The sequence below is a fragment of the Terrapene carolina genome, unplaced genomic scaffold (assembly GCF_002925995.2).
Source record: "Terrapene carolina triunguis isolate 2854851 unplaced genomic scaffold, T_m_triunguis-2.0 Scaffold58, whole genome shotgun sequence".
Classification (NCBI taxonomy): domain Eukaryota; kingdom Metazoa; phylum Chordata; order Testudines; family Emydidae; genus Terrapene; species Terrapene triunguis.
Genome location: NW_020664409.1, coordinates 12,728,421 through 12,741,140, shown reverse-complemented (window position 1 = coordinate 12,741,140; position 12,720 = coordinate 12,728,421). Strand labels below are relative to the sequence as shown.

General features: G+C 43.4%; 1 protein-coding gene across 2 annotated transcripts in view; it reads right to left on the bottom strand.

The window, feature by feature from the left end:
• The window catches only part of SLC66A2 (solute carrier family 66 member 2), an 88,244-nt gene that overhangs the window by 24,123 nt on the left and 51,401 nt on the right, over nt 1-12,720 (bottom strand). For both annotated transcript variants that reach the window (XM_024209538.3, XM_024209539.3), the window contains one exon: nt 10,047-10,263. In XM_024209538.3, coding sequence (XP_024065306.1) covers nt 10,047-10,263 — 217 coding nt within the window. The remainder of the gene's footprint in view (nt 1-10,046; nt 10,264-12,720) is intronic.

Here is a 12,720-nt window from a genome sequence, read left to right as displayed (position 1 = left end):
GATAGATGGTGTGAACAGCTGCACTGTACAAAAAAAAAAAAAAAAAACCATCCTGCAAAACAAATCTGATCTCCCACTGAGAAATGCGGCTTATTTTATATTTTCAGAACAAGCTGGTAAGACAACTTTGGGGGAGAGGGAGCAAGCAAGATATCCAAGGAGACACATGCCTCAGATTTTTTTTTGTGAAGAAGAACAGCTATATGTACTGCACATATTATATTAGATATTAGATAGCTCTCAGACGTAAGCTCTCAAACTGGCTTATAGCTATGTTATACCTCATTATAATACACTTCTGACTGTAAAAGTAATATCAACATTTGCAATTCTTGGCTCCCATGGCTTGAGAGACAATGAATACAGACTGTTTTTCTTCAGTGAGTTATGATTATTTTACAGGGTAATTCCAGTAATCCCAGTAGTATTGCTACAGAAGAGGCAAAAATAAGCATTTTCTTTTAGTTCTCATTTCTCCCCAGTTTCAGACCTCACCGAGTTGTAACCTGATCTAATATAATACCTTAACTTTCCCACAGAGCCTTTATGGAACAGATTTTCCAAGTTAGGCATGACTGGAAAAAGGATGACTGGAAAAAGGCTAATGTAGTGCCCATCTTTAAAAAACAGAAGAAGGGGGATCTGGGGAACTATAGGCCAATCAGCCTCACCTCAGTCCCTGGAAAAATCCATGGAGCAGGTCCTCAAGGAATCAATACTGAAGCACTTAGAGGAGAGGAAAGTGATCAGGAACAGTCAGCATGGATTCACCAAGGGCAAATCATGCCTGACTAACCTAATTGCCTTCCATGATGAGATAACTGGATCTGTGGACCAGGGGAAAGTGGATGTGTTATTCCGTGACTTTAGCAAAGCTTTTGATACGGTCTCCCACGGTATTCTTGCCAGCAAGTTAAAGAAGTATGGGCTGGATGAATGGACTATAAGGTGGAAAGAAAGCTGGCTAGATCGTCGGGCTCAACGGGTAGTGATCAACGGCTCCATGTCTAGTTGGCAGCCGGTTTCAAGCGGAGTGCCCCAAGGGTCGGTCCTGGGGCCGGTTTTGTTCAATATCTTCATTAATGATCTGGATCATAGCGTGGACTGCACCCTCAGCAAGTTTGCAGATGACACTAAACTGGGAAGAGTGCTAGATACACTGGAGGGTAGGGATAGCATACAGAGGGACCTAGACAAATTAGAGGATTAGGCCAAAAGAAATCTGATGAGGTTCAACAAGGACAAGTGCAGAGTCCTGCACTTAGGACAGAAGAATCCCATGAACTGCTACAAACTAGGGACCGAATGGCTAGGCAGCAGTTCTGCAGAAAAGGACCTAGGGGTTATGAGTTGACAGTGTGCCCTTGTTGCCAAGAAGGCTAACGGCATTTTGGGCTGTATAAGTAAGGGCATTGTCTGCAGATTGAGGGACGTGATCATTCCCCTCTATTCGACCTCAGATGAGGCCTCATCTGGAGTACTGTGTCCAGTTTTGGGCCCCACACTACAAAAAAGATATGGATAAATTGGAAAGAGTCCAGCAGAGGGCAACAAAAATGATTAGGGGGCTGGAGCACATGACTTATGAGGAGAGGCTGAGGAAACTGGGATTGTTTAGTCTGTAGAAGAGAAGAATGAGGGGGGATTTGATAGCTGCTTTCAACTACCTGAAAGGGGGTTCCAAAGAGGCTGGATCTAGACTGTTCTCAGTGATACCAGATGACAGAACAAGGAGTAATGGTCTCAAGTTGCAGTGGGGGAGGTTTAGGTTGGATATTAGGAAAAACTTTTTCACTAGGAAGTTGGTGAAGCACTGGAATAGGTTACCTAGGGAGGTGGTGGAATCTCCTTCCTTAGAGGTTTTTAAGGTCCGACTTGACAAAGCCCTGGCTGGGATGATTTAGTTGGGGATTGGTCCTGCTTTGAGCAGGGGGTTGGACTAGATGACCCCCTGAGGTCCCTTCCGACCCTGATATTCTATGATTCTATGTGTAGCTATTTGTGTGAGCCTACCTTACGCATACAAAATGCAAAATTTATATTTGTATGTGCGCATACATATATGATTCAGACATTTGCACATGTGCAAGACCTGTAGGTACCCAACTGGTTACGTGAGAGTGCACAAAGCTGAATTACATGCCCACAATTATTTGCCATGCCTAATTGGAGATCCCCATCTACATCTGTTTACAAAGTCCATGCAATTCTTTATGGCTTCAAATCAGCCGGGCAATTAAGCACAATGTGGCAGGAAGTCAATGCATTATAGAATTCCAGATCTTTGAAAACAGCAGAAGCCCTGAGAGGCACCCTCCCCACCTCTGATCTCACCTTTCTACAAGTCCCTGGTTCATCAGCATTTCAGGCTGGGCAGAGTCCCTGCTCCTGTAAAACCTTCCGACACGTGGCAATGCTTGGACCCCTGCTCACAGAAGAACCATTCTGCTCTTAAACAGAGCCTCTGACTCCGTGCCATATACTCACACCAAAGTCTTATCTTCATTGTTAAAATAAGGTGTTGTTTCTACCCTGGATTTACTAACATGTGTGAGCTATCCCCAGTGAAGACCAGAAAAACTCTCCAGAGTCAATCCCTAGAGTGGGTATAGGGTTGCTTATCTCATGGTAAAACTGAAGTGTCCGGTCTTCACCTCAGGATAGCGCATGTGCCTTAGTTACCCAAAAGTAACTAGTAGTGAAGACAAAGCCTGAAAAGTCCATATCCACCAGGCATGTTTTCCCCACCTTGTTGCAGGTTGCTGTGTAGAGAGACCACTGTTCCACTGGGGTTGACCAATAGTTGAGAGTCATTCCAAGTCAATGACCCCAGTCTGAAGTCTTGATGGCTCTCAGCAACGGTCTTTCAACAAAGTGTCAAACAGCTTTCCTTGGACAGGGCAGCTGTCTGGGATGCAGTACCAAGCAGTAAGCATGCTGCGACTCCACTCCTCCCCCTCCTTCGTGCCAGCAAACAGCTGTTCAGTGGCAGGGAGAGGAGGAGGGGCGGGAACGCAAAACGCTGGGGGAAGAGGCGGGAGAGGAGCTTGGCTGCCGGCGGAGCCTGCCCTGCTGCAGCAGGAGCCCCAGGAGCCAGCAGCACCAAGCTTCTGCCCCCGCAGGAGAAAGCAGGGGGCAGAGAAGAGCAGCCAGGCCAGGGCCCCTTTGGAGCGTGGGCCCGGCGCCATGGTAAATCCGGTACTGGTGTTGTACTGTGTGTGGAAATATCAGCACTGTGACTTCACAAGTCTGGTCTTGACCCCAGGCAGAGGCAGAGGCAGGGCTTTGGGGAAGGGGGTGAAATCAGGGCATACCCCCGCCTCCAGCCCCCTGCTGTGAGCTGCTCAGGGCAGGGGGCTGGGAGAACCCCCATGACCCCAGCCCACACCCCGAGCCCTCTGCCCTGTCTCCTGCACCCACACCCCACCCCTGACTCCTGCACCCACTCACACACACCCAGCTCCGAGTCCTGACTCCTGCACCCCCCACACATCCCCATCCCCACCCTGAGCACCAAACGGGAGCTCCTGCATCCCCCCCACACATTCCCACCTGCACCCCTTGCACCAAATGGGAGCTGCCCCAGGTAAGCGCTCGACACCCCAACCTCCTGCCCCAACCCTGAGCCCCCTCCCTCACCCTAGCTCCTGGCCAGACCCTGCACCCCAACCCCCCGCACCCCAAGCCTCAGTTTGGTGCAGAGAGAGATGAAGAGAATGGGCTAGAACCAGGGAGAAGGTAGGTACCCACTCTATGTTGGAAGGGGGGGGGTCCCGTTTATCCCCTCCCCAGCCCTACTGCGCTTGCAGTTTACCCCCGGCCCCTCCCTTGCTCCAGGGACCAACCCTAGCTCCCACCCCGCTGTGCTTTTGCCCCTGGCCCCTGTCTCGCTCCAGCTGGGGACCAATCCCCCCTCCATGCCCCGCTGTCAGGGTGGATAAAAACCAATGACTTTTTAAAAAAAAATTTTTTTTAATCGATTTTTTTTATTTAAATCGGATTTTTGAGGGAAAAAAACTATCTAAAGATGGTTTTAATTAAGATATAATGTATCATCATGGAATAGGGATTATAAATTCTAATTCTATAGTATGAGACAATATATTCATGTAATGTTTAAGAAAAGTTTTGTAAATGAGTTCTAATAGTTCATGGATTAGGGACCCAATTTTATGGGGTTCCACAGGTTTCTGTATAGATTTAGGTTAATCTTTCTATCTACCCAATGGGACGCAGTGCTCAGTCTAGAAGATACCATCAGAGATGCTTAGTTTTGCAGTTCTCAAACTGTGGATTTGTGTCTCCAGAGGCAACATGCTTATTAACAGCAAAAATGTTTTTAAATAAATAAATAAATATATAGAGGCGAGAAATAAAAGACCTCAACTCTATTGTCCCGCTGCAAATTTGTGTACACAGAGTCAATCCCTTACTTCTCTCTAAAAGTGAAAAGTTTCAAAAAGTTCAATGAATAGAAGATCGTTGGGGGCGGAATAGAGCTGGACAAGTAGAAGAAGTCTGTAGATAAATGTGAGAAGCGAGGGACATATGCTTTTTTGTTAAAATATTATGTTTGCTGTTAAAGAAAAAAAATCTAGAATACTTAACGTTGTTGTTTTAGTTAAAAAACTAAATTTAAAACGTCTGTCTGGTGATGTTCTCCTCCTAATACAGCCTGGCAAGAAAATCCTCCAAATATTAATGATTAACCTGTTGAATTGGAGATAGTTCACCTCCCAATGACTTCATAAATATCTGCTTCAATTACCTTTGGTAAATGAAATAACCAAATGATCATTCACTTTCTGATATAGCTGTAAAACTAATCTGAAAAGTTTTCAAAATAAATCACTTTAAAAATGTTTAGTGTGTACCTTCTAAAAATGAAACCTACATCTATCTCTGAGTTGTGAAGAATATGTATTAATCTTATAACAACCAACAAGAATGCACTTTTATGTAGAATACTATGATTAAATCGAGTCTTCCTGACTAGTGATTTAAATCATGATTTAAATCAAATCCACCCTGACCACTGTGCTCTTGCCCTTGGCCCCTTCATTCTCCAGGGGGGGGGCCCACAAATATGTTTGGCGCCGGGCCCACAAAAAGTTAATCTGACCCTGTTCTCAGAGTTCATAATCTGATACAGATTATTAGTCAGAGAGCCATTCTGTCACAGGGCCTATATGGATTTTCTGCTCTGAAATAAGTGCAAGAAACTATGCCCGGAGTACTATACTACATCATCAAACCCAACAACAACGAAGCCAGAATCTCTGCTTGCTGGAAGAGAAACATTCTGCATGGAAACTTCTGTACATCAAGTTTCTGAAGTGTTCAGAACTTCTTCATATGTTATACCTGTGTATTAAGAACAATCTTTTGTCCTCTTAGATGTCATACTTTTGCAGATAGTATGATTAACCCTGTATTCCAGGGCTCCAAAGTCTTGGGATTACTTTTTTTGCTTTCTTCAGTGTGATGTAAAAGAATAAATGAATTCTAGTATAATCATTAATCATGCATTTAATTCACCTCAGTAACAATTAAATTACTCTTTTATAATAGGAAAAAATAGGTGACTTGACAGGATCCCAAACTGAATAGAGATTAAATTAAGTAATCATTTCCTTGATAGATATTAACTTGTGCCTTTTTTATGAGCTGTGGTACCTTTTTCAAGATTAGTGCAATAATTAATGGGATTATAAATGTACTGTCTGGATTTTCAATTCTGCAAAAAATCTAAATGTTGGAACAGAGCCTCATGTTCCCATAAAGTACTAATTTTAAAGACAAATTTGGTGAGTCATTTAAGAGCTATCATGGAATTTTCTATTCGTCATGTCAGCATTTGTCCTAAATATTTATTTAATAATGGAAATTTTTTACCCTTGAGCCATCATGCCAAGACACACTGCCCTGGCTTACTATAATGAAAGGCTATGATTCAGCATCCATTTCCCCTGACTTAAATTTCTCTGCCTCCTTCCATGCCCAAGTTTTCTCTTTGGTCTCTGCTCCCTCGAGCCTGCAGTACAGTAACCCTCTGGTAGGCACACAGCTGATATTACTACAAACAAAGAAAAAGGAGTGGACATAAAAAATAAAATTTATGCCAAATAAAAGAACCACTTGCATGGAGTCAGATGAGCTCTTACTACAAGTTGTTTGTGGCAAATGGTGGGGAGCAGAATATCTTTAGTATTGAATTAAATAAATTGTACCAAATGTATACATATGTATGCATGTTGATTATACATCACCTTAGATTTATTTGCCAAACTCAGAATCCATGGAAATCCCTTATTAGATTCTCAGAACTCTGAAACATATTTCAACTTGAATCTACATAAGTTTTCAGGCATTACATCATTCTCAGCCAATCAGAGCACAAGATTATTGTATAATCACTGACCCATAACTGTACATTTTGACTGGTTGCTGGAGCGATCTGATAGGCATAGTGACAGTATTTTAATCTATATACATTCAAGTCCCTGCACTCTGACTCAGGAATATCATCAGCCATAATACACCTATAATCTGATTGCACAGCTGGTTCTCAATAATTCTTCAGTGCTTATACAAATTTCCCTGATCTGACTACTGCCCACAACAAACATGGCTACATCAGCTTCTTACCATCCCCCATCCTGCCAATCCTCTCAATACCAGATGCTGTATGCGTTTTTCGTTGAGCTTGAGGACAGTAGCCAACTGAAATGCACAGATAAGATTACTAAGAGCACACAGTATAGCAACATGAGACTGCTCTCTATTAATTTTTCACTAACAACCATACCTTCCTTTAACACCTTTCTTCATCTTTGGTCTCGGAGTTCACTTACTGGGATGCAGTTAATGCCCTCAAGTGATCATTTAACTATGACTGTTATTACTACCATAGCTGCTAGGAGCCAGAGTCATGGACCAGGACCCCATAGTGTAGAGACACTGTACCAACACAGAACAAACAGATGGTCCCTGCCCCAAAGGGCTTCCAATGTAGTGTTCATTTCTTGTATTCCTGTTGCAGAAGCAACCCAGTATCAGAGAAGGGAACTCCTGACCCAGCAGACCCAGGAAGTGGGCTTCTGTATTTGGCCAAAGTAAAAATTCATCTATCCCCTCGCTGATTTTCCCTCATCAGATATTGCTAGGCAGCGTACATACACATTCTAAAATAATTACAAAAACTGCAATATATTCTGAGAAAATGTTTAATGGAGAATGAATCTTCCTTGAAGACATAAACAGCACAAAATTTTAGGAGGCTACTTCCTACTTGTGCATTTCAAAGAAATATCATTAGTTCTATTAAAAACAAGTATTCTGTATTATCAGTTACTGGTACCATCCATAAATCTCATGCAAAACATGTCAGCCACTCCTTTTAGGGAAAAAGGAACAAATTACATAAAAGCCATAGAACATGCTGACACATCGGCCCAATACCACCAAAACCTTTTTATTTTAAAGGTAGTGTGAAATACCTTTCATTACTATTTTCTTCAGTGAATGCAACCCTCTTTCCCCAGCTAGAAGCTGTACATTTTAAAATAAGGTATCTGCAGTTCTATGCTTCACAGAGAAACAATTGTGCTCGAATAGAAAGCATTTCTTTGATTTTGCTAATTCCAGTCCCCATAGAGTACCGTATATACTCGTTCATAAGCCGAATATTTTTGGTAAAAAAATGACGCATCAAAGGGTGGGGGTTGGCTTATTAACGGGTCTACACCAAAATTTGATGATTTTAAACTCTATGGAATCATTGAATTGAATATCTAATACATTGTCGTTTTGTTTATTTGTAGGCATGGAGCCCCTCAGCTCCCGTTCCCAGCCAATGGGAGCTGCAGGAAGTGGCGTGCATCTCCATGCCTGCAGACGCTCCAAGTAAACAAAACGTCCCCACCCGGCAGCAACTTACCCTGATGGGCCGGGAGCCAAAGTTTTCCAACCCCTGAAATATAGGGTCAGCTTATGAAAGGGTCATACAGTTTTTGCTATTTTTACCTATCCATTTTGGGGGTCGGCTTATAAATGAATGGGCTAATGAATGAGTATATACGGTAATTAAGAAAAAACTGTAAGGTTACCTGGTCGCAGCTATCATAATACAACACTATTACACATGGAAGGGAAAAGCCAAATGAGAGCATGATTGAGGTCTGGCACTTAAAAATCCCTTTTCTCTTGGATACCACAGATGCAGAATTTCTCTTGGCAATGAGTATGCACAAAATGCATAAATATTTAGATGAAAACGCCTGACTCCCCCCAATGCCAAGGGTACTACCAATCATAAGATGCCTTGAGCATCAAAGTAAACAAATATCAAAACATTTCCTCAAAAACGTCCCAAACTGGAGAAGCACTTTCAGCAGGTACCAAAAATACCTCTAATCCAAGCCAAACAAGCAAAGGTAATATGGCCAACAGACCCAGAAAGAGGTTTCTGTATCTGGCCAAAGCAAAAGTTTTTTTGATGATCATCTTGTAAAGAAAAAAGTAATTGGAAGACAGCTGTATTGATAAAGGGTCAAGAATGATAGTGCTTGGCAGATGGAAATTGCTGCTGTATTGGTTCAATGGATTAGTGAAATAACACAATGCAGTGGTCACTTTTAAAAACCTTTCAGTTGGTTTTGCAACTAGGTAACATTATCTTGAGATGTACAGTGTGCATGGTAATGTAATCTAGTCTAACATTCAGAATGGTGGATATGAGATCAAAGTTTTCTTTCATTCAGTTGTTCACAAAAAGTCACTCGATGAGTGTACAATTTTAAGTTGCTAGTTTGTAATTTTTAATAGTATTTTATTTATTTTCACATGAGAAGAAGTCATGTATAAGAATGAACAGCCATTATGGGGGGGGGAAGTTCACAGAAGATGCCATTACATAGTAAAAATAGTTAATTAACAAAAATGTGTGAACTGGACTGCCAGAAATTATTACACATAAATTCAAACTATTTTCCCTATCTTTGGTGGTTTTGATAGATGTCAGTTTCCCCCACACACACTCCCAATAAACAACACTTCCCAAATTTGGTTAAAGTAAGATATTGACATTGGTGTCATGTCTCATATAGTGATTTGCAAGAGATTGTGAAGATAACTTATAATTGGGAGATTAATTCTTCAAGTTAGAAATATTGTTGATTTATTTTTTAATGCAAGTCTCACTAATGGGCTCAATCAGTACATTGGTAAGTCTTTTAAGTTTCAGAAAGGGGTCTTATGTCACTTATTACTGAATCTTTACATGACAAGTGGTGCCAGATCCTCGTTTCCTATAAATACTGCCCCAAAAGCCACAGAACAGGCAGTGATGAAACAAGCCAATGAGCTTGCAGTGATCAGACAGAATATGTCCTAGATCATCTGCAATTACAGACTGATCCAAAGACCAGTGCAGCCAATGGCAAGACTTCAGCGGGCTTTGGATTAGGTCATTGGTACCACAGTGGTAGATGCTGTGTTAAAAAAAACAAAAAACAAAAAAAAAAGTAAGATGGGTCTTTTCCTAGAACTTTAAAGAGTTTGAAATGGTGACAGTTAGATGACGACTTTGTACAACAGCCAGGTAATGGAAGGAAGACGAGGGCTGGGAGTGAGGCCATATTTTGTGAAAGGTGACTGACAAGGGGAGATTTCTCTTGCTTTCAGGAAGATCCATTTGTCAGCATTTGGGGTGACATTAAGGACAGAAGTCAGACCTGTAGCCCATCCTTAATCTAGATCCAATGTGAACAACAATAGCAGAATGTTTAAAAGTTTATTTTACAAACTGCCTCCATCAGTGCTCATTAAAAGTGTGGATCAGATCCTCAGTGGATGTAAATCAGCATAGCATGGTTGACTTCCATGGCAACTTACATCAGCCAAAGATCTAGCCCTATGACTGCTCTATCACACAGTAAAAACTCAAGGACACTAGAAAATTCTTCCAGAAATATTCAGGGATTTTCTCCCCACCACCACCACCTCAAACACAAACACACACCAATTTAAACAAACAAATAGCTTACCTCATTCCGTCTGTCGATCTGTTCTGATAGTTACGGTAAAGCTGCGGAACGCCTAACATGGCCTCAGTGAACACAGCCAGGAAGCCCAGTGTTTCCACAAAGAGAAATGAGTCGAGAGAGAGGTAAGTGATGTATCCTGTCACCCCCGTGAAAGTCAGAACACACTGCACGTAGTCTGTAAACTTGCTCCAGTGCCAAAAATAGTTCAAGTCAAAATCTGAAATAGAATATTAAAAAAAAAATAAGAAGAAGAATTTTCCCAACTCACATCATTAATCTCTCTCAGAATCTTTAACAGGTGGAACTAACAACTGGAAAGCATAAGAGTCATTATCATCCTTCATGTAAGGGATTAAATAAAGGTGGGAGGAAGGAAAAGGAGGGAAAACCCCCAAAGTCTAATGTTAAAAAAGGAAAAGATGATCAGTGGTGTGGCTGCTCAGGAGACAAAGAGGAGACAAGGATTTCCCACCCTCAACGTGCTTCCAAAATTGGCTTTTACTGAAATCCTTGCCCCTTGGGGAGTAAACAAGAAGTGTAGAAAACCCGTCTGGCGATTACTAGCTGTAGAACATTAACACAGATTTATACAACAACACACAATACAAAGGCTCTGCCCCAAAGCACTTATAATCTAAGAGCTTTCCAATTCAAGGTCATGGTCCTTAACTTCGAGGCACTCACACTCCTGGGACATCTAAAAAGTTGACTGAAGCTCTGAGACAAAGACTGTGGTAGACAACTCCTCTCCTCAGCACAATGGAACTATCTACAGCAAAGGTAAAAAGCTCATCTGGGCAGGAGATAGCTTTCTCGAGCGCCAGCCCAAGCCTGCAAAATGAACTCCCACAGGAACCACCACAAACCTCACTAACCTTTCATTCCATGTGTAAGATGCATTCCTTGGACCACCAAGCCTTTGCTAATAAAAACACAACTCAGTGGTGATATATATAGATATAGAACTATAGAGGTATATATATTTGAGTCAATGCCAAAACAAAACACTGCAACTACACTATAAACACAACCTTTGCCCCTGGGGAGCACATTAGAGAAAGAATGAACAGCACAAGACAGATGTTATTCATATAACTTAAAGCACTAATGAAAGGCACTCGGATACCTCAGTGATAGGTTGGTATAAAATAACAGACAAATACAATCAAGGACAATGGCTTTATTGCAAAACAATAATAACAGAACCACCAAAATGAAAGCTCTAAACTAATAACTCACTTGTAGCTGCTATTATAGCTTCTTCCACTCTACTACTATAAAAAAAAAAAAAAAAGAGGGTTAAAATACACTTGCTTCATAAGAACTTGATCCCCTTATTCATCAAAAGAGTAGACCATATAATGGCTGAGCTACATGAAGCAGCCAAAACGCTCCAGGAAGCAACAAACCAGTTGTAGCCTTTGTTCACTTTCTCCCCCAGTGAAAGAATTTGAACCAAAAATACCCCCTCTACTAACAAGGCCAATCAACACCTTGTCTGACCCTGCAACCCACTCAGGCTAGGTCTACACTACCCGCCTGAATCGGCGGGTAGAAATCGACCTCTCGGGGATCGAATTATCGCGTCTCGGCGGGACGCGACAATCGATCCCCGAATCGACGCTCTTACTCCACCAGCGGAGGTGGGAGTAAGCGCCGTCGACGGGAAGCCGCGGAGGTCAATTTTGCCACCGCCCTTACAGCGGGGTAAGTCGGCTGCGATACGTCGAATTCAGCTACGCTATTCGCGTAGCTGAATTTGCGTATCTTAAATCGACCCCCCCCTGTAGTGAAGACCTGCCCAATGGTGATCTGGATGCTCTTTAAAAACACTTTCTGTAAATTCAGGTTAAACACATCAGCCTCTGCATCCAGCAAGTTAACTTCACCCAGCCAAAACAAAATGAAACAGGAAAGCAGGTTGGATTCCAGCCCCAGGCTGTAGCATAACCATGTTTGGCTAGAAAATACAATAGAGTGCTATGACCAAGAACTGAATTTAACAGCCTATTGAAGAGCCATTCTCAAAGCAAAATCCTTGAAAAGCGGAACTACAAATAGGGTGACTAGACGTCCCGATTTTATCGGGACTGTCCCGATATTTGCTTGTTTGTCCCGCGTCAAACAAGCAATTTTGCCCTCTGCTCCGGCGCACAGGCGGAGCCCAGAGGGGCTCTTGCCCCCCTCCGCCCCCAGCCTCGCGCCCTCCTTCCCCCATTGGATCCCTCCCCAAATCCCCGCCCTGGCCCCGCCTATTCCCCAAGCACGCCGCATTCCTCCTCCCTCCCAGGCTTTGCGCTGATCAGTTGTATGGCGGCGCAAGCCTGGAGGAAGGGGGTGGCCCCCAGCACTCACCCTGCGAACTGCTCCAGTCCAGCTTCTCCAAGAAGGTGAGCACGGCCCGGCAGAGATCCCGCAGCGGCTCCCTCCACCCGAGCCCCTGGTAGAAGGCAAGGCAGGCCTGGGCCTCCTGCGCTGCGCCCATGGCTCACGGAACGGAGCGGCCCGGCCCGGCCCAGGCGAGGAGGGCGGATGGGAAGCGAGCCAGGCTGCCCCGGGGATCTAGCGCAGCACGTGGGCTTGGCAGCTCCGGGCCAAGCTCAGCTGTTGGGGCCACCATAGAGTCGGGTGGAGACGGGGCTGTGCCGCCTGGCGGCGGCCGGGGGGGGGGGGG